The 21,523-nt window shown below is 55.3% G+C and overlaps 2 protein-coding genes across 2 annotated transcripts in view; one reads left to right on the forward strand and one right to left on the reverse strand.

Annotated features, from left to right (window-relative positions):
- Window positions 1-6,375: 6,375 nt before the first annotated feature.
- Window positions 6,376-16,679, reverse strand: CDC37 (cell division cycle 37). The gene is made up of 8 exons (XM_032310994.1): window positions 16,470-16,679; window positions 11,118-11,399; window positions 10,662-10,770; window positions 10,430-10,545; window positions 10,215-10,337; window positions 9,560-9,742; window positions 9,392-9,463; window positions 6,376-8,454 (listed from the first exon to the last, which is right to left on the reverse strand). The coding sequence occupies exons 1-8, from the start codon at window positions 16,569-16,571 to the stop codon at window positions 8,299-8,301; spliced, it is 1,143 nt and encodes a 380-aa protein (XP_032166885.1). The 5' UTR covers window positions 16,572-16,679; the 3' UTR covers window positions 6,376-8,298.
- Window positions 16,680-16,757: 78 nt separating this feature from the next.
- The window catches only part of PDE4A (phosphodiesterase 4A), a 52,335-nt gene continuing 47,569 nt past the window's right edge, over window positions 16,758-21,523 (forward strand). Inside the window, exon 1 of the mRNA XM_032310956.1 lies at window positions 16,758-16,844. The gene's annotated coding sequence lies outside the window, so the exon portion shown is untranslated. The remainder of the gene's footprint in view (window positions 16,845-21,523) is intronic.

The following is a 21,523-nucleotide window of genomic DNA, read 5'->3' on the forward strand; positions in this document are numbered from 1 at the left end:
ATTTACCGAGAAGGCTATGCGCTGAGTGTTGTCATGCAGTATCTCATTTGATCAAGGCAGCAGTCCTCTTTGCGTTGTCCCCATTTCTCCGAGCAAGAAACTGAGGCACAGAGAGGTGACAAAGACGCCCTCCTTGACCTCACTCTTTTGAGCTCTCTTCTCGACCAGCCTTCGACCCAGGCCTGAGCCTATCTTCCGCCTGCTTGGTCCTGTCCGAGCAAAGAATCCTTTTAAGGCATCCCCCACCTTTGGTATCGGATTCTGTTCCTCCCAGCGGGTGTCTACAGAAAATTGGAGAGTTGTCTGGTGCGGAAAACCCACATACTGGGGATCAGAAGTGTTGCAAGTAGAGAAAGTTTTCCTTTATAATGCACTAAAGAAAGATTTCCCAGGCTTCACCTGTGGGGCCAGTTTTAAAGAACAGTAATAAACCCACTACCCAGGCCAAGAAATAAACCCTCAGCCCTTCCCAGAAGCTTCTTGATCTAAATCAACAATCCCATCTTTCTGTCTCTTCCCCTGCTGTATTTTTCTCGGCAGTCCTTATGACATTTCACAGGAAGTTTCTGTGAGCACTGATTTTAACGCCTGTCTTCCACTTTAAAATGTCAGCTCCACAAGGGAGGGGTCTGTGTGGTTCTCCACTATATGCTCGGCATCTGGAATTATGCCTGGCACCCAGGAGATGCCTTAAAGATGGGGGGGGATGGTGGTGAATGATTGAGGGAGCCCTCTGGGCTTGAGCAGCTGTCCTGCTTGCTGCGGAAAGCCTGACCATGGCCTTCCGGCCTCAGCTTCCTCTCTGCCCCTGAGAGCACAGCAGCAGGAAGTCGAAGTTGCCAGATTCTTCAACAGGCAGCTGGGTGAAGTGAGGCAGCCTCCACAGAACACGGGCTGAGCCTGGCACTGGGTGTCCAGCATCCCAGGGGGACAGGAAGTGACAGGTGGCTATGATGACTGATAATAATAATGATGCTAATAACCCCAGTAATAAGAAGATAATTCCGGCTCACACTGTCCCAGACTGCATGTGCTTAGAATTCACCAAGCTCTTTCAGTTTCTCTTAAAATGGGACTAGCACACCCACCTGACAGCGGAAGAAAAAGGAGACTACAGAGACTGCGGGCAAGGCTAGTGTCCTGCCCCCAGGGCCCAAGGCCTCCTTTGCAAACTCCTGCATGATAGACAGTTTCCAGGACCAGCAGGGGCACTCGGGGTCACCCCACCAACCATCAGGGTTTGCCCAGGATTGAGGGAGATTGCCACAAGGGACTTTCGGGGTTGTAACTGGGACAGTCCTGAGCAAAATAGAACAATTGGTCACCCGTCCCTCGTGGGTTTTTAGGAGGAAGCTAGAATTGGGGGATTCCCCTGACCCTGCAGGGAGGGGCCTCCCAGAGCTCCCTCCAGCCCGGGCAAAAGCCAAGAGTCCAGTCGGTGAATTAAAAACAAAACGCCTTTGTGTTCTTTGTGTTCTTTTGAATTGGAGGGTTCGGGGAACAGTCAGCCCCTTCCCCCCAAACAGCCATGAGGCTGGTCAGTTTCCTGGGATTCCTTCCAAGGAAGTGCCATACCTTGTTGGGTACATATGTGAATACATGCCTCCAGGAAATTCCCACGAGCAGCCCTAAACTGGGCATTCCTTGCTGGTCTTGGGAGGAAACAGGAGTTACACACACAAAGGCTGGAACCAGAAAGTCTGGGTTTGTATCCCAGCTCAGCCACTGTGGGATCCTGGGCAAACATTTAACTGCTCATGCCCATCTCCTACTCTGCAGAATGGGGCTAATTGGAGTCACAAACTCTGAGACATGTCAGGAACCTCAAACAGGGTAGTACACGTGAGATCTTGGAATCTGAGTACAGAGTGAGGGCCGTTACCTTTTTCAATTAATGATAGTTTTTGGTGATCTTTCCTTTCCCCTGTGTATAGATCTATTTTGCAGAATTGTTTGATTAGGATATATCCCAGGCACTCATCGAGGGGTTGGAAATACATGAAAACATCGGCTAGGTGACAGGCAGAAACCACTCAGGTGTCCATCAATCAATGAATGGATAAACAAAATGTGGTCTAGCCATACGGGGGACTTTTTGGTCATTACAAGAAAGGCAGCTCTGACACATGCCACAACTTGGATGAACCTAGAAAACATTGTGTTGGGGGCACCTGCGTGGCTCAGTCAGTTAAGCATCTGCCTTCAGCTCAGGTCATGATCCCAGAGTCCTCGGATCGAATCCCCAGTTGGGCTCCCTGTTCAGTGGGGAGTCTGCTTCTCCCTCTTTCTCTGCTCCTCTCCCACACATGCTCTGTCTCCCTCTCTCTCTCTCTCTCTAATAAATAAATACGTTTTAAAGAAAATTTTTAAAGTAGGCTACAGTTTATATGTCTCTTCTCCCATGGATGGACAGTTATGTGGTTTCCAAGTGGTGCCAAGAAATGTTCTTACATCGTCATTCTTTTTTTAAAGAATTGCTTTTTTTTATTATTAAAGATTTTATTTATTTATTTGTCAGAGACAGAGGGAGAGAGAGCGAGTGAGCACAGGCAGACAGAGAGGCAGGCAGAGGCAGAGGGAGAAGCAGGCTTCCTGCTGAGCAAGGGGCCAGATGCGGGACTCGATCCCAGGACCCTGGGATCATGACCTGAGCCGAAGGCAGCTGCTTAACCAACTGAGCCACCCAGGCGTCCCTAAAGAATTGCTTATTTTAAGTAAGTAATTCACTCACATGGTTCTGAATTGAAAAGGCAGAAAAGGATTTTGAGGACAAGTTCTTACTCTGCTTCTGGGTCCCTGACATTGAATTACTGAATTCAGTATATGTTTATGGTTTGGTGGTTCCTAAAGTTAAGTGTAGAATTACCATGTAAACCAGCAATTCCACATCGGGGTTGTATATGCAAAGAAATTGTATCCTATGATGCAAAATGATTCAACTGTAAAATGGAATGAAATTGGTACATGCTACACCACGGCTGAACCTTGAAAACGTTATGCTAGTTGAAATAAGCCAGTCACAAAATTACAGATTCTTTAAAAAGACTTCATTTATTCATTTGCCAGAGAGAGAGAGCACAAGTGGGTAGAGCAGCAGGCAGAGGTAGAGGGAGAAGCAGGCTCCCCGCTGAGCAGAGAGCTGATGCGGGACTCGATCCCAAAACCCCGGGGAATCATGACCTGGGCTGAAGGCAGACATTTAACTGACTGAGCCACCCAGGCTTCCCACAAAATTACAGATATTTTATGAATGGGGGATTAAGTGTTTAACGGCAACAGTTTCCTGTAGTTAAAGCCACTGAATGGCACATCCCAAAATGGTTAATTTCATGGCATGTACATTTCACCACAATTTAAAAACACACACTTATGGAGTGCCTACTGTGTGCTGTGCTCTAGGATCTGAGGGTTTAGCCATGAACAAAACACGGGAATCCCTGCCTCGGGGGAGTGGATGTAAACGATATAAATACTAGTAAGTGGGTTTTATGATATGTTGGAAGGTGCTAAGTGGTAGGGAGGGAAGAAGTTAGCCAAGTAAGGCATCTCGGGGGCTGGAGTAGCTTGTTCTAGGCTATTTGTCGTTGTCTAGGTATTTGTTGCCTATGATATTGAGGGCTTCCTCTTGTGGCCAGAAGTAATCAAAGTGCTGCACCCAGCTTCGGGTGCGTTCTGCCAATGGGGAAGCCTGGCCAGAGACCAGAAGTGGGAGAACCATGGAGTGATATCTAGTCCCCTGCTCCCTCCCTGCTGGGCACAGTCTGGGCAGTGATTGTACCTCTGTGACCACATGTTCTGCAAGGAGTGCCTTCCTTGTGGCTACAGATCTCAATGAGTTCTGCTAATTCTGTTTCCTGTCCCTGCACCTTAGCCCTGGATGTGGTGCCTCCCTGTGGCAGGCAGAGTAACAGGCCCCCCAAAAAGCCCATTAGGAACTAATTAATCCCTGGAATCTGTGAATAGGTTATGCTTCGTTAGGGAGAAGCATAAAAAGGGAGAATTAAATTTGCAGATGGAGGAGCGCCTGGGTGGCTCAGTCAGTTAAGTGGCTGCTTTAGGCTCTGGTCATGATCCCAGGGTCCTGGGATCCAGCCCCACATTGGGCTCCCTGCCCGGCAGGGAGACTGCTTCTCCCTCTCCCTCTGCCTGCCTGCCTACCTGCCTGCCGTTCCCCTGCTTGTCCTCTCTTTCTCACTCTCTCTCTCTCTCTCTCTATGTCAAATAAATAAATAAAATCCTTTTTTAAAAAAAATTGTAGATGGAGGGATGCCTGGGCGGATCAGTCATTTAAGCAGCTGCCTTCCTCTCAGGCCATGATCCCAGGGTCGTGGGATCGAGTCCCACATCGGGCTGTTTGGACATCAGGGAGCCTGCTTCTCCCTCTGCCCCTCCCCGTGCTCATGTTCTCTTTCTCTCTGACAAATAAATAAATAAATTATTTTTAAAAATAAATAAGTAAGGGTGCCTGGGTGGCTCAGTGGGTTGGGCCTTCGGCTCAGGTCATGATCCCAGGGTCCTGGGATCGAGCCCCACATCGGGCTCTCTGCTCAGTGGGGAGCCTGCTTCCTCCTCTCTCTCTGCCTGCCTCTCTGCCTACTTGTAATCTCTGCCTGTCAAATAACATAAATAAAATCTTTAAACATAAATAAATAAATAAGCAAAATTGCAGATGGAAATTGAAAATGCTAATCAGATGGCCTTCAGGTAAGAAGATTATCCTGTTGGACTCAAGGTAATCACAAGGATCCTTATAAGTGGAGGAGGCGGGGTTGGGGGTGGGGGGTGGGGAGGACACCTGGGTGGCTCAATCGGTTGGGTGACTGACTCTTAGTCTTGGCTCAGGTCGAGATCTCACCGTCGTGAGATCCAGCCCGAGTCAGGCCTGCACTAAGCATGGAGTCTGCTTCAGATTCTCTCTGTTCCTTTCCCACTGCCCCTCTTCCCACTCTATCTCAAATAAATAAAATTTAAAATCTTAACTTTAAAAAAAAGTGGAAGGGGGAGGCAGAAAAAGAAATCAGAATGATATGATATGAAGGCCTGACTTATCTTTTTTTTTTTTAAGATTTTATTATTTATTTGACAGAGATCATAAGTAGGCAGAGAGGCAGGCAGAGAGAAAGGAAGGGAAGCAGGCTCCCCGCCGAGCAGAGAGCCCAATGGGGCTCGATCCCAGGACCCTGGGATCATGACCTGAGCTGAAGGCAGAGGGCCCAACCCACTGAGCCACCCAGGCTCCCCCTGACTTATCTTTGCCATCTTTGTAGATAGAGGAAGGGCCAGGAGCCAAGGAATGGAAGCAGCTTCTAGAAGCTGGGCAAGGCAAGGAAATGGATCCTACTCCGAGCTTCCGGAAGGATTGCAGCTCTGCCCGTGTCCTGATTTTAACCAAGTGAGACTCGTGTCAGGCTTCTCAGCAGCAGAACTGGAAGACAGTGTTTGTGTTGAAGACGCTAAGTTTGCAATTATGTTACACCAGCTATAGAAAACAAATACACTCGATATGAATTTGTTGGTTCTGCAACCCCGCTGACATCCCTGACATAATCCCTTCATCACAGTTTGTTCTGTGAAACCCTTTTGAGTTGAACTCTGTTTCTCTCGCTTAAGACCCAGCAATCCTGCTTCTGGGAATTTTTCCTATAGGTAGGATGCCTGTGCTTACAGGAAACGGTACACAAGTATATTTCTTGCTTGTAAAAAGAGAGAGACTGGAAAGCCTTGAATGAAACCAACCCCAAGAAAGGCACACCCTGTAGGTTTCCACGCAGGGAGAAAGAATGAGGAAGTCGTAATGGACTGATAAGGGGGGGGTCTGCAGGTCATACTGTTCCGTCAAAAAAGCAAGATGCATTTCAGACAGTGAAACATGCTATGTTTCAGGCAAAGAAGAGGAGAGGGGATAAGAACACATTCAATTAAAGAACAAAATGCATTCAATTTTGCAAAAAGAAATCTTGGAAAGAGTCACGAGAAGGCACGGACAGTTGGTTCCCATGGGCGCCCGTCACTGGGGGCGGGGAACCACCTGGGGGGAGGGCAGACAGACCGAGCTAGTTCCTGTGTCTCTTTTGTTTGTTTGTTTAAGACTTTATTTATTTGACAGATAGAGAGCAGAAATAAGCAGAGCAGCAGGCAGTGGGAGAGAGAGAAGCAGACTCTCCCCTAAGCAGGGAGCCCGATGTGGGGCTTGATCCCAGGACCCTGGAATCATGACCTGAGCTGAAGGCAGCCGCTTAATCAACTGAGCCACCCAGGTGTCCCCCTGTGCGTCTCTTGATAGCATTTGATGTTTTAAAATCCGGTCTTAAGAGAGGCGACACTATGGTGCGGGAGGTGAGGCATGAAAAGTAAAGAGGGCGCCCAAAACCTCAGTAACCAAGATAAATACTTTAATGAAGTATTTTTTAAAAAGCACAATTAATGTGAACAAAAGAACACCCATGAACAAAATACTGAAATTTTAAGTAGAGATTCATTAACAGTGCTGAGTTAGAGCCTGAGGCAAAAGGAAAAACCAATAATATGGATTCCATCTTTGAAAGTTTTCACAGTAAATAATGAAGTCGCCTATCCTGGATGGCCGAGGTTTCCCCAGGGCCTTAGGAATGCCTTCCTCCTCCCCAAGCCCTCCAGATCGGCGCCATGCCCACCATTTAAAAGCTTTAGGGGATGCCCGCAGGGTCTGCAGCTCACCACTGCCCCCTGGTGGCAATCAGCTTGCACACAACAGCATCTACGGGCTCTTCGCTTTAGCCGGCAGAGGTTTCCTGAGCGCCCACTGAGGCCGGATCCATCCAGGGGACAGTCAGTATCTCAGGGCCACAGCTCAAGGGAGAGGACAGCACACAGGCCGGCAAAGCTTGGCACATGGCAGGTGAGACAAGCCGCCTGACTGCACGTGAGGGGCAACTCAGGTGGGCCAAGGAGGCCCCTGGGGAGGAAGTGGCACGGAGCTCTGGTCCGAGGTGTAAGCAGCTGCCAGGGGTGTGACCCCCTGGAAGGGGCAGGCAGAGGGCCTCCCTGCTTGGCTTCATCCTAAAATGGTGTCCTTGTTCATTGTACTATTCTTTAAGGCCTTTCATGTGGCCCAAATATTTCATTACTTTTTAAAGGAGCCTCACGAGGGGTGCAGGGAAGGGTATCCGGGGAGAGGGACAGGCACACGCCAAGGCCCACATTTTGAGCATTTAAGTGCCAGGCGCCCTGCTTGCCTGTGGCATGATCTCATTTTAGCACTAAGTCCCCAGGAGAAAGGCACTAACATTACTCATTGTGCAGAGGGGGAGGTATTTGCCCAAGGTCACACTGATAGAGAAATTTAAAGTGCTCAGGCCCTGCAAGGAGGGAGCAGGAGAGGGGGCGAGCGGAGCGGGGGACAGGAAGAGACTGGGGCAGAGAGCGCTGCAGAGAGGACTCCAGGCTTCTGCTCTCAGGGAGGGATGTTCCCGGCTCCCCTCTGGCCACTGCTGTTGGGAGTCTGCTGTGGATTGGGGTTGGGGGGTGGATAGTGGAAGTGGCTGGGGTGGGCTGCAGGCCAGAGGAGATGGGCTCTGGACCCAACTGGAGGCCATGGATGCAAAGGGTAGTGGTCAGAGATGGGCTGATGCTCCTGAATGGGGCAGGGGGCCTGGGGGCCAAGCCAGAGAGTGGGGGGTGGGGCTGAGAACTCCAAGGTAAAGGAACCCTGGGGAAGAATGTTGTAGGCAGTGGAACAGCGTGGGCAAGAGCCTGGAATCCGAACAGAGGGAGCTGCCCAGACAGCTGGAGGATAAAGCCTGAGGCACCGCAGGCCAGGCCTCCAACACTCACTGGGTTTCCCTCCCACTCCACGAGAAGAGCTGTGTCAACAGCCCTCGAGACGCCCCCCTGAGCATCTGAAATCCTTTATTGGAAGATCATTGCTGTTTACCATATAGAAGACTCCGACAGCAGATGAACAGTGAAGACAGAGCCCATAGTGACTGGAGCAGGCCTCTGGGCTGGAGACCCCACCCCCCACCCCAGGAACCAGCCTAGCGACCTCCGCCCCTCCCTGGACCCCTAGGCCTTTGGCATAATGCTGATGGGGGAGGGGGTAGCGTCCTGCAGGCAGTGAAGCCCCTTGACTCAAAGCAGAGACTTGGATGAGCACTGGAGGTGGGGGCAGTGGGGGCGGGGGCAGGCCCTCTCCCGGCCCCCGGGTGGGCAGGAGCGCGACAGTGGAGGAAGCCAGGAGCCGGGGAGACGCATCTATTTCTGTTTTCTGAAGAGGGGCACACAGGGGCCTGCAGGCAGGTGGGCAGCAGCTGGGGCGAGTTAGGCGCTGACATCCTTCTTGTCGCCTGGCTTGGGGCCGGCTTCCAGCAAGGGGTCCCCGGGGCCCGCCTCCTCCCCATCCTTGGCCTCGCTGGACTTGGAGTTGGGGACCCAGAGGCCGGAGTCAATGCAGCGCTGCATGTGGTACTTCGCATCCTGTGGGGAGAAGGGTGGCGAGTGAGGCCGGGCTGCCTACCCACCCGCCCCGCCCCCCTACCCCCTGCACATCTCTCAACCTGCTCACTGCTTGTTCTAGACCAGAGCTGTCTAGGGGATTCTGCAATGACGGGAATGGTCTGCAATCTGCACGTGTGGCTGCCAAGTCCTTCAGCCAGAGCCAGTGCCGGTGAGGAACAGACCTTTCCATTTCACTTAACATTAACTCAAATTTAAACAGTGTACGTCCAGAATGAGAGCTGTGTTCCAAAAAACTTTACTTTTACAGACAGACATGGAGCTTGTGAACCATAGGATCAAAACCCTCGGTCTAGAGATCCTTTTTCATGGAAGTTTCTAGAAATCCTGGGCCAGGTCCTGCAAGCAGACCCATTTCACAGATGGGGAAACTAGTGTGGCCAACCCAGTGAGGCAAGCAGCAGGCAAGGGGTCAAACCGAGATCTGTGAAGATACAGAGTCCCGTCCACCAGCTCCTAAAAGCAGCAGCAACTGGGGGCACCTGGCTGGCTCCACCAGTAGAGCACATTGACTCTTGATCTGGGGTCATGAGTTCAAGCCCCACGCCGGGCACATACAGTGACAGCTGACGTGTACCACGTGCTCAGCGCCCCCAAGCATTCTCCAGGTCAGTCTCCAAAGAAACTGTGGTTTCATGGGGTAACCCAGGCTGGGGAGGAACGCCCGTTCCTTGGATGAAGGTGGGGCAACCACTAGGCTCGTAAATGGCCCAAGGCAGGGTGACACTCGGCGGCAGGGGACATGCGGAAAATGCCGTGTTCACCTCTGGGGGTGGTCACACAGTAGACGTGTGTGAAAGGAAGCCTGGCTGCCTCCCGTGCGCGCCACAGGGTGACAGGCTCTCCCACGGCAGCCGGGAGCGGGGCTTGAGTGTGGCCCTGGGGCGCTGCTACTCACGGTGGGGTCCATCTTGCTGATGGCATCTTGGAGCATCTGCACATCCTTCACGTCAAAGCATTTCTGGAGTTCCTGCAGGTGCCGAAGGGCTGGGGGTCAGGGCCTAGGTCCCCAGGGGTCCTCCCTGCTGCCCCCCCAACCCCCCACCTGGGGACAGGGGAGCCGCACCTCAGGGAGAGACTCATAGACTTCAACGGGGTCCAGGCCGCCGGGGCCCAGGCGCTTCTTGCGCTCCTCCTCCTCGTACTCCTTCATGGCCTTCTCGATGCGCAGCTTGGCGCGGCCCCGCACGCGCTCCTTGAAGGCCTCAAGTTCATCGTTGAAGCCCTCCATGTACTGGCGGTCAGCGGTCTGCAGGGTCGGGGGCCGAGAGCTGTTCATGGGGCTGTGAGCCGTTCACGGGGCCGTACCCGATCGGCCCGCGCAGGCCCGCGCAGTCTCCTTGCCGGCTCTGCCATCTCTGCGCTACCAACCACCTGCCTACCTGCACCTCAAACTCAACACGGCTCGCTCGTGCTCTGGACCACTCCGCATGGGCTGCCCTGGCCTCAGCGCCCCCAGCCCCAGCATGGGCTGCCCTGTTCTTCCAGGCGCTCAGCTGAGGAGCCCTGAGGCGTCCTCAACTCCGTCCCTCACCCCTGTCTTTCAAACTATCTGGGAGCCGGCCACCGGCCCCTCCATGCCTCTGCCCTCCCCTGCTACGGCAGGCTCCGATCCCGCGGCCGGGAGTCCGAGTGGACGCGCGGACACCCCTGCTGCAGACCAAGGCTGGTGCGCCACAGAGAGCCACACCCCAGCCCGGCCCGGCTCCTGGGGACGCTACCTTGATCTTAGTGAAGAACTGCCGGAAGCAGGCCCGGGGATCCACCTTCAGGCTCTTGGCCAGCTCCAGGATGAACTGCATGACGATCGTCTGGTGCGCCACCTGCTCCATGAGCGCGCATTTCTGCGAGAGGGAAGAGATGCACCTTGTCAGCCGTTGTCCCGGCGGTCTCGGGACAACGGCTCCTCCCCAGCCCCGGGGCAGCCTCCGCTCACCTCCTCCACCTCCAGGTCAATGCACCAGATGACCAGGTAGTTGGCCGTCTCCTCACACACCAGGTGGACATTGTCCGACAGGTACTTCTGGCTGTCATCCCAGCGGCGGAGCATACCTACGGGAAGGCGTCGGCAAGGTGCTGAAGGGCCCCGGACGCAGAGGGCCGGGCCCTGCCACGTGCACCCCACGCCTCGGCAGCAGCAGGCCCCCTCCACCCCGCGCCCAACTCACCAAAGTGCTTGATCTGTTTCTCGTACTTCTCCACGAAGGTTTTGTGTTTCTGCTCCCTCACCTCCTCCGACTCCTCCTCCGCCGGCTCTGGCTTGGTATTGACCATGCTCTGTGGTGGGGCGAGAGGGGGAGTGGGCTGGGGCGAGGCCGCAGGGCGCCTCCAGCGGGGCCGGGCGGGCCGAGGCCGCAGCGCCCATCCCTTCCACGGCGGAGGCGGTGCCGGTGCCAGGAGCGTCAGTGTGGCGGGAGCGAGGGTGTGGCAGGTGTGGCCTCGGACTAGGGCCTTCGGGCAGATCAGAGGGGCGGTACCAGTGGGGTGCTTCACCGCCCAGCCCCGCACACCTGTCCCTCCACCCCCACCAGCCGGTGCCCACCTTGACCTGCCGCCCACCACCTACCCCCGAGCAGCGCGCAGCACCCCGCCCCTGCAGGAGGGGATCCCCCCGCCCCCCCCACCTTGCTGAAGCCATCCTTGCTGAGCGTGTCCACGTTCCAGGGCATGTTCTTCTCCTTCTTGCGCATCTCCTCTAGCTTCTGCTCCCAGCTCCGCTCCTCCTTACGCAGCTGCTGAGCCTCGGCCTGCAGCCGCTCGAGTTCCACCTTGCTGCCCTCGCCCTCGGCCACCTCCAGCTCCTTCAGCTTCCGCTGGCACTCAGCCACCTTGCGCCGGCACTCGCGGCAGCCCCTGTCCAGCTCCTCCTTCTCCTTCTGGAACTGCTCCATGCGCTCCACCCGGGCCTGGGGGTAGACACGCAGCCCGTCACTGGGGGGAAGGGCCAGTCCCTGGACCTCAACACCACCCCACCCAGGGCTCTACCCACTGCACCTGGGATGGCCCAGGGAATGCATGCGCCACCCTCTGTGGCCCAGATGGCCAGCTTCCACGCCCACCAGTACACCTACACACAACTGAGTCTGTGTGTCGTACCCCCCTCCCAGGAACGCTCCGTGCCATCTACCGCACTCCGCAAAAGTCCAAGTCCTATCCATGACACACCCACAAGGCTCTGGACGGTCTTCCCCTCCCCTCAGTCACACTGGCTGCCTCACCTTTTCTCCAACCCACCTCCAACCTCAGGGCCTTTGCACTGGCTGTTTCCTCAGCCTGGAAAGCTCTCTGTTCAGATTCCACCCCCCAATACCACTTACTCCCTCACATCCTTACCATCTTGGCTCAAAGGTCACTTTACAGATGAGGCCCTCCCCTGACCACCCTGCTAAAGATGGCAACCTCCCCTTACTCTTGCCCTGTGTCACCTTCCTCCTCAGCACTCATTACCTGCTAACGCCTGGTGATAATTATTTACTGTGTTATCGACGCTGTCCCGCTCCGAGGATACTGGCTCCACGGAGGCGGGGTTCTGTTCACTCTTGTGTCTCACACATGGGAAACATTTGTTGGATGAATAAAGTGATGAAATACTGGATGGGGGTCTCAGGCTCCCCCTCCTCTCTAGAGCTGCCCTCAGGGACACTCGGGTGCCCCTCCTTGCCGTCTCTGCCGCCAGCGGAGGCCTGCCCACTGGCCCTGTCCTTCCCTCCCCCTCCGCTACCCAGTCCTGACTACTTCCACTTCTAGATGTCTCTCCAATTCGCTCCCCTCAGGGCACTGCTGCTGGACTGCTGCCAGGACCCCTTCCACTCTGTCTCCAGGCCGGCACACCTCCTTCAGCCTTAGCTCGGGGACCACCAGCCTCCTGTCCCCCTTCCCCAGCTGTTGCTCCCCAGACCGCCTCTTCGGCTGTTCCCCAAGCTCAGATGGTCCCTTTTCATTCCCCCTCTCGCTCAGGTCCCCAGCGGACCCCATGTCACACGGCATGCCCCGTCTGGTCCCCAGGCCAGCTTGGCTCCACCTCCCCCGCCCCCCTAGCTCTCAGCAGTACCTGCTCAATCTCGAACCACTGCCTGAGCCCTGAGAGGTGCCCCTACCTTCCAGCACTGTTCCCTGAAGCTAGACTCTGCCAGGCTCTGAAATACACACATCTGTCTGCAGCCCTCCCTGCCACCCCTACCTAGAGTGCCTGGGTTCACACAGGAACCCTGACCCTTGCTCCAAGCTGTTCAGATAGCACCAAGGCCCCACGGGGGCCTGGGTCCCACTCCCCTCTCCCAACTCTGGGTCTCAGGCAGATGCTGGCCCTCATGGTTCCCCAAATGCCCCAGCTCGCTCTTGACTCGTGGCCTCTGCACAGGCTGTTCCTTCCACCTGCAACTCTCTTCCCTTTGCTCCACTTACTCTGCCCCCAGGTCTCAGCTTCGACAGAACCTTGTCCAAGTGCCCCCATGCCACATCACTGTGCCCCCAAGGCCCCTTCATGATCCCCAGATAACATGATAAGATGCTGGACGACAGGTGCAGGGCCCCGAATGTGGGGTCATAACCCACAGCCACAGAGTAAAGGCCAGGTGTCCCTGGGTCAATCCCATAACCTCTAGGGACCTCCGTTTCCTCAGCTGTCAAAGGCGACAACAGCCCGGAACTCACAGGGTGGCACTAGGAGAAGCAAAGGAGATAAGAAGTTCAAGTCGATAGTCCAGACCTGTGCTGGATGCTCAGCAAGCCCCTTTCCCGTGCTGGCGACTGCCACTACCATCCAAGGGGACAATTTCTCTCTCTCTCTGGGGGCCATTCTGGGCCTCAAACAAGAAAACGTACTTCAAGCGTTTAGCTTGATTTCCAGCCGAGTAAATGCTCAGTAGCTGGGAGCGGTCAGCATTGCACAGTCCAGTTACCCGGCTCCACCACTTACTGGCAACGTGACCTTAGCTAAGACACTTAAAACTCTCCAAGCCTTGGGGTTCCTCTTTGGGAAACGGGGCCTCGGGAGTTAGTCCCAGGAAACTGCTTGCAACCCAGTACTCAGTACTGAACACGCTCCATTGTTACCGCCGTCACAGCCACTGCCACCAGAATGGTCTCCCGACTCACTACTGGGCCTTCTTGGAGGCCGCATCCCCAGGTTCTAGCACAGAGCCAGGCAGGCGGTGGGTGGGAACCAGGAAACCTGGAGCCTTCTCTCACGCCCCACAGGACTACTACAGTCAATCCCGAATCTCACTTTGCCCATGTGGATAAAGGCAGAGAAGGGCCTTTTCTTGTGGAGGGACCAGAGAGAGCAGCCCTGGGCCCTGCCCGTTCCCCTTCCTGGGATGGGCCTTTGTTGCCTGGGAGGCTCCCTGCCGCCAAGAGGCTGGCATCATCACTGGCCTCAGGTGGCAGCAGGAACCTACCATCCTGCTGACTCCTGCTGGGCCACCACCGAGCTCTTCTCAGTGTCCTCTGAGTGGCCGCCAGGGAGGCCGAAGCTAAATAAAGGCCTCTCAGAGCCGATGGGGGCGGCAGCTCGCCCAGCTGGGGCTTTACACCTCTGGGAGGGGCTGGAGCAGGCTGGGCAGGGCAGACGGGGGTGGGGGCACCCTATCTGCCCTACAGATACAAAACCTGAGGCTCCCAGAACCTTGGTGCCATCCAGTTCCATGAAAGGAGTCACAAGAAACCAGTAACAGCAGCTGAGGCGGGGGAGGGGGGGCGCGGGACACGGCAGGGACTGGGAGACTCCCCTGTCCCTTTCTGGATACCTCTGGAATTTTTCTTTCCCAGGAGCATGGATCACCCGAATAACAACAATGAGGCTAACGGCTCAAGTTTACAGAGAGTTTATCACACGCCAGATGAGGTCTATCCCAAGGACATCACACAAGTTAAATAAATAAAGTAACTCCTCCTACCTAAAGACCCTTTCAGGCAGATACCCTTAGTAGTCCCAGCTGGGGGAAACTGAGAGACCAGGAGATCAAACAACCCGCCGGAGGTCACGCAGTAAGCCAACGGATTGGATTCCGGATCCAGGACTGGACCCCAGGAGTGCCGGCTGGTACTCAGAAGCGCGCCAGGCTACCTTCTCACTAATCCCACCTCCCGCTCCCATATGCTTACTCCCTCCCAGGCCCTGAGCCAAGTTCTCGTCGTGCCTAATCTCATTTCATTCTCAGGTTGGTCTCCCCCAGCAGGGAAAGTACAGCAGTAAAAGGTAGGGCTAGGATTAGAACCCAAGCTGGCCTGTCACAGCTGGAGATGCTTATCTCCCCTCCCCCACCCCCACTAGGCTCCAATACAGCTCCAGGGTCCTCAGCAGGAAGGGAAAAGGTCCTGTGCCAGGAGGGAGGAAGGCATGGTGGGGAGGATGACCTCTGCAGGAGAAGGGGCGCTGGCTTTCCACCCAGCAGGACCAAAATGTTCTCAATACAGCTGTATAGATTAACCTCTTTATGTGAAAGAAGTAGGTGTTCCCAAGAATAGTCTTATTAGAGCTCTGCACAGATCTTAAGCATTTCGTACTAAAATGTTACACACAGCAAGAAATAGAAGTGCTAGAACTTTCTTCTTACTCCGTGGCTTGCCTGGCAGGTACACTCCCCTAGAGACTGCTGCGGTAGGGTAAGGATTGGAAATGGGACTAGAGACCAAATGTAGGGACAAAAGACACCACGGAATGGGGAAAGGCTGTTCTAGGAGGTTCTGACTGGGAGTTGCCTTATGCAAGGGTGGGGTGAGGAATTCCTAACCGGAAGGTTCTGAGAGATCCATCGTCCTCAGTGTGAGAGTATACACCAGTACGTTGGTGTAGGAGCTCGGATTTACGGGAGCAAGAGGTTGGTTACTAGGACTTATGAGAGCTGTTTTGTTGGCCTGTGAGCACTGCTGGGCAGGGAGAGAGGCAGGAGGACATCCAGACAGGGTTCTGGGATCTGGATTTGGGGGCAAATAGGTAAAAGAAGGAGTGGTAAATTTGGAATCATATTGGGCGGTTCTCTAGTGAGAGCAGGTACAGTCTGGGTGTCTGGGAGCAGCAGACTGAGCTGGGGTCAGGAGGAAGGCCGGGTGGGTTTGGGTGCTGGACTGGAGTTGGTATAAGACATTCCAAGGCTGCCAGAGGCTCCTACAGGAAACTGCTGGGGGTGGGTGGTGCCTGGGCCTGCAATACCAAGGAGGGGCAGGGGCTCTGGAAAGGCCGGCCGGAAGCCCTGCGGGGTAGGGTTTCCTGGTATAATGGGAAATGGGGTCCACAGTAAGCGACGCTAAGAGTGGCTGGCATTAGGAAGGCTCCATCAAGTGGAACCGCAAGTTTGGTCTGGAGGGGAAATGGGTTCCAAAACTCCAGGCCTGAATGAGATTGAAGGTCCTGGTGTAGCACCCGTCTACATTCCAGGGAAGGGGTCTCCTGGCTATAGGTTGGACTCCCAAGCCAGGAACAAAAATCTCTCGGGGAAGAACACAGTTCCTTGTTCTGTTGGGAGGAGGAGTGGGATCTCTGGGTCTGATCGGGAATCCTTGTCAAGAACTAGGAAAGAAGATCTCAGAATGAATTCAAAGTATTGAGCATTTGGGGAGGGGCAGATGGTATATCCAAGATCAGAAATGCCTCCCAGAATAGAATCAGGATCCAGACTCTGAGGCAGAGTTCTGCGTGTAAGTGGAAGGTCCCAGAGGGGACTGAGGAGTACCCCCAAAGCTTCTCTTAGCAGTTTAGACTCGGAGAGAGGTTCCCTAGGGGTCAAGTGGGAGTTCCATGCAGAAACCGGAGGGGAGGCCCGGGATCTCTGGTAGGGACTCGGCGCCCTGGCAGTTCTGGGGTCTGGAGTTGAATCAAGGAACCCCAAGCGATACTGAAAGTCCAGACTGTGCGTTGGGAATCCCAGGTGTCAATGGCGGGGTCCCTGGCACTACTAGGGGTCAGAACTCTGGAGCGGAGTCCCGAGCGCTGGGGGGAGGGGGAGGGAGGCAGGGGATGGACGCGCGCACTCTACCTGGTGCCGCCAGCGGAAGAGGCTGGCCGTGTCGATGTTGGGGTGCGTCTCGTCCTCATCGTCAGACACCTCTATGTGGTCCCACACGCTATAGTCCACCATCTTGCCTCAGCGGCTCAGCCCGCTCCGGCTCCGGGTCTGACTCTGGCGGCGGCAGCGCTGGAGACTCGGCCTGCGGAGCCCCGCCCCTTCCGCTTCCGCCCTGGCGCGCACGTTCCCCGCCCGCGCATGACGTTATATCCCTAGTAACCGCGGTGGCGGCAGTGGCTACCCGGCTTGTCTTAAAGGGTCAGGCGCGTGTGTTCCGGCCCCCGGGAGTCCCCGCAAAGACCCCGCTTCATGGGGCGCGGGACCTCGGCGGGGCATCTGCTGGAGGTATACGGGCTGGCGTTCCAACTTCGAGCCCCCCTCATCTCCCGCTGCCCCCCCCGGTGGGCGTTCGCGGCGGCCGCGAGGGGCGGGGCAGGTGGCGAGACTAAAGCCGGGGATTGTCCCCTTCAACCACGCCGCAGTGACGTCAGCCCGAGCATACTGCAGGGGCGGGATTGGGCAGGAAGACCTCTCCCCGGGCACCCGGAGAAGAGGACCTAACCCCACGCTGGGGAGGGGTGTCTGATCAGAGCATTTTCCCAATCCTAGGGGTACAGCACCCTGCCCTGGGAAGGTCTAAATGGAGGAGAGATATGGCCCTGCCCTTGGGGGGGTCGGATGTTGGGGACGATGTGGTCCTGCCTTGGGCGCTAGTGTTTCCCTGGCTCGGGCCACAGCCTCCCCCTCGCGTCACCATCCTCTGCCATTCCTAAGAGGAGATTCACGCACATACGCCCCCTCTAAAATCACCCGGACCCCCACCTCCACCCCCCACCCCATCCCCCGGCACCCGACTCCAGTCTGGGGATCTCGGGCTCTTGTCCGTGACGTCTCCCCGTGTGGCCGCTGGGTGTCGCTAATGTCTAGCCAAAGGCCTGTGCTCCAGCCCACCGCTGCCGGGGGACGGGAAGGGGATCTTGGAGGTGCGGATGGAAGCTTTCCTCGTGGTGGTACTCTAGAATCGTTCGTAGCCCCTCCTCTTTGGTCTCGAGCCCCCTTACGCGGCCGGGGCTCTAAAGACTCCATTACTGCGAGCTTGGGCCACCCCAGAGGCACACTTGCGTGCATCCCAGTCCTCGTTTTGATACTGGGATAAAAGGCCGTGTTGCAGCCCAGGGCCAGGATTATCTCCGATTAAAGGGCGTTCCGTGGGGGTGGGTGGGATAGGGTGAGCTCCGACCCCTCGGGTGAGAGGCGCTTTTTCCCAGACTACCCCCGAGAGCGTGTTCGGAGAAAGGGGGTTGGAGGGGATGGATTAAAGTTCTCAAGATGGGGGGATTCCCCTGTCCAGGGAATAGGAGGGGCCATCCAGACAAAAGCGCCCGCCCGCTGTCTCCCCTCCCTCTCCTGCATCTTTCAAACCCGCGAGTGGGCGGGCGGGGGCGGGGGAAGTCCCCCTCTCCTCCCCCTCCCCCTCCAGCCCAGGCAGTCCTGCATCTCCGCGGCCGTCAAGGCCCCGGGCGCGCGCGCGCACGAACCCACACCCCCGCGGGTCTCACAACCGCGCACACACACATACACACACACAACAGCAAACAAAGGGTCTGGACACCCCTGTCCCCTCCCGCCCCTCAGGCCGGAGAGGGCGGGGCATCCCCTCCCCAGCCCCTCTGCAAGGTAAGCTTCCGGGCTGAGAGCTGTGGTTGGGAACCGGGACCTGGCACCCCGGAGGGAGGGGACCAGGACGCTGTGGGGTTCCTCCGCCCCCCCAAGAGAGCCAGGGCCCACCAGTACGCCCTTTGAGGGTTTCAGGGCAGCCTCCGGGCTGTGGGTGTGCGGGGAGGACCCCAGATGCCGGAGATTCCCGGGTTTCCGGAGATCTTTCCCTGGCTTCCGAGACCGGGAGCTTACCGGCCCCAGTGAAACGGGATCCTGGGAGCCCGAGCTCCCAAAATTGGGGACAGGGCGCCGGAAGCTTCCCCATCAGCGCCAAGACTTTCCTAATCTGCCAGCACAGCATGTCCGGCTGGGTGCTGAGACAGAGCCCTCTGAGTTGCTTTGCACCGACCTGGCCGTCATCAGGGCATCTTCTGCTAAGTCTCCGGTACCTGTGAGGTGGGGGTGGGCGGCTACCCAAGCTTTCTCTGCTGCATCCCACAGCCACACATAACTTAGCTGCGGTGGGACCCCAGTGGCATCAGCTCTGCCTCCCTGAGCTTCAGTTTCCTTATCTGCAAAGTGGGTAGCAACAGCGAGGATTCCCTGAGGTCATGCATGTGAGCCTGCCTTTGCTCTGTCATTGATTTCCTAGCTCATTTCACACATATTTCCAAGCGTCAACTACATGCCCCAGCACTGCAGCCAGGGAGTGGGACTATAGCCACCAGCAAAAGGAGCCAGCTGTTTGCTGTGGTTGTACCTAAGGCGGGTGCAGGAGCAAGATCCAGGTGTAAAGAGAGAAAAACCCACTGGTGAATTCAGACTGTAGAGACTAAAATCTCATAGGGCGTAGAGGGTGACTGGGGGTAAGAGTGTGCCAGATGGAAGATTTCTGGTTGGTATCTACCTTACTCATTTACTTCATTCAGCTCATTATATATGGGCTGGGCCAGAACAGTGCCCCGGTACACAGTAGATGCTCCATAAATGTTGACTGAATTAGAGAGGGTATTAGATTAAGACTATTTTCATAGTACTTTAGGTCAGGAAGGAGGTTTATCATGAACCAATCCATCCTCCCTCCCATCGTACAGTTGGGGCAAGTGAGTCCTCGAGACCTGGAACAGTGGAAAGAGCTTGTCAAAGGCAATACAGGGAGTTGATGGAGTATCATCGTTCCCATCAGGTGAGCGTGACTGAAGGCAGGGGAAAGGAAGAAAGTCAAGACCAGATTTGAGCACAGGGCGCCCCAGGAACCCATGATCCACAGCCGGCTCCCGCCTCTCTGTCTGTACCACACAGTCATAGCCCTACTGTGATGAATAGCTACTCCACCAACATTTATTCAGCATCCACTACTATATGCCTGGTGCTGGGGACATAGCCGGGAACAGAACACAACTCTCCGCTCCCACAGAGGTGCTATTTAATGGAGAAGACAGAAAAAGAAACAACGCAAACAAATAAATATATAACCACAGATTATGATTAGGACTGCGATCTGTGATCGAAATAGAAGGCTGTGTAGAAAGAGTAAAATGGAAGGGCCCACTTCCAGTTGGGTATCCAGGAGGACTTCCTGGAAGAGTCTAATTCATCTTCAAACACACACAACACACACACACACTCACACGCCCTTAAACCCAGATGGACATAATCATACCAAACAAACACCATAGGGGGCGGGAGCCAGCACAGCTAAATAACATGCCTGAGACCACAGAGCTAGTGAGTGACTGAGCAAAAATTTGAACCCAGAACCTGCATTCCTAACTACTGTGAAATGCTGCCTCCTGCTGTGTCCACAAGAATGTGTCCTCTCTTCCTGCTTACGCGTTCTGTAATCACACAGAGGCACGTCCAGTGTCTTTCATAGACTGATGTGGCTTTGCCCTGTCCCATTTTTCGTCCTGTCCCACGGATTTATATACTCCTGCAGGTATGGTCTGGTTTTAGCTGTGCGGCGCTCACAGACTCACCCAAAGTCCCACCTGCTCGGCGGCACACGGACACCGGGTGTATACTCTCATGCGCACATACCTGCATATCCATGAGAACTGGGTCAAGGAGAACTGCAAGTACAAAGGCCCTGGGGTCTCTGGCGAGCCTTCCTGGCCCTGCTTTAGCTCCAGGCACAGAGCTAGTTAGTAACGATTCCTTCTCAGGCCTGAATGCTCAGGGCCAAAGTGTGAATAAGGGCCTTTATCCTTGCCTCCTTCCCTCTTTTTGGCCATCTAGGCCAGCATACTTCTGAGGGTGGTGGGCTTGGGTGAAGCTGGTGCTTTCTTGTCCAGCCAGGCCAAGGGCTCCCAGGCTGGGCCACTAGCTGGTCCCACTGACAAGCTGGGGTAAGGAAAGCAGCCCCTCTCTCTTCTCTCGTCTGAGCCTGGTGCCAGTTGCCCAGAACAGCGTGCTCTGCCATCTGGACCCCACCCCCCAGCCTGCCTGCTGCCCAGGGGAGGGGAAGGCAGGCTTAGAGGCACCCCACTACCTTGGGCACTCAGGCCTGTTCGTGATGCCCTGCCTTCCAAGCCTGGGGTTCTGCCAAGGCCGATTTCTGCAAACGTGCTCAGGTGTCCAGACAGTGGTGGGTGGTGTGTGTGTCTCTGCCCCTCTTCCCTGGAATGCAGGGCTCCGCTGGCCATCCACTCCTCCATTCCTTCCTTTATTCTGCAAATCCAGGGCTGCTCCAGACTCTGGGGATCTGGCTACAGGATTTGAAGAGCCCAGGGCAAGGGAAAAAAAAATGCAGGGCCCTTGGTCAAAGTAAGGAAGCACTTCGGACAACAAGGACAGTGCATTCAACCTTCCAAGCACGGGGCTGTAAGTGATTGTACGGGTCACAGGTCTTTGAAGCCGGTTCTCAATACAGCTAAAACCAGACTGAAAAATCCCCTCCCCTTGTGGATCTCAGGCTGTGGACAGAGATGTAAATGTACATTATGTCAGGGATGATGGCTGAGGAGGAAGATAAAGCTGAGAGAGGCCAATGGGATGGAGGGAAGCAGCTATATCAGGGAACCCTCCAGAATGAGCTGCTTTGAGCAGAGGCCTGAGGAGGTAAGGGCTTCAACTGGATTGATCCGTTCTTTTAAGAGATATAGGTTGAGTGCCTACTGTATGCCAGCATTGTCCTAGGATCTGAGAGCCAGCTGGAGACAGAACAGATCAACATCCAGACCTCAGTGTCCTAATTAAAGGATGGGCAACAGCTGATAAAAATAGTAGTTACATTCTTTATCTCGTTAGAATGTTATAAGTCTATTTTTAAAAAAGATTTTATTTATTTATAAATAAAGAGTGGCAGGTGTGGGGGGGAAGCAGGCTCCCTCTTGAGCAAAGACCCCTCCAATGCAGGGCTTGAT

Source organism: Mustela erminea, chromosome 1 (assembly GCF_009829155.1).
Source record: "Mustela erminea isolate mMusErm1 chromosome 1, mMusErm1.Pri, whole genome shotgun sequence".
Taxonomy (NCBI): Eukaryota; Metazoa; Chordata; class Mammalia; order Carnivora; family Mustelidae; genus Mustela; species Mustela erminea.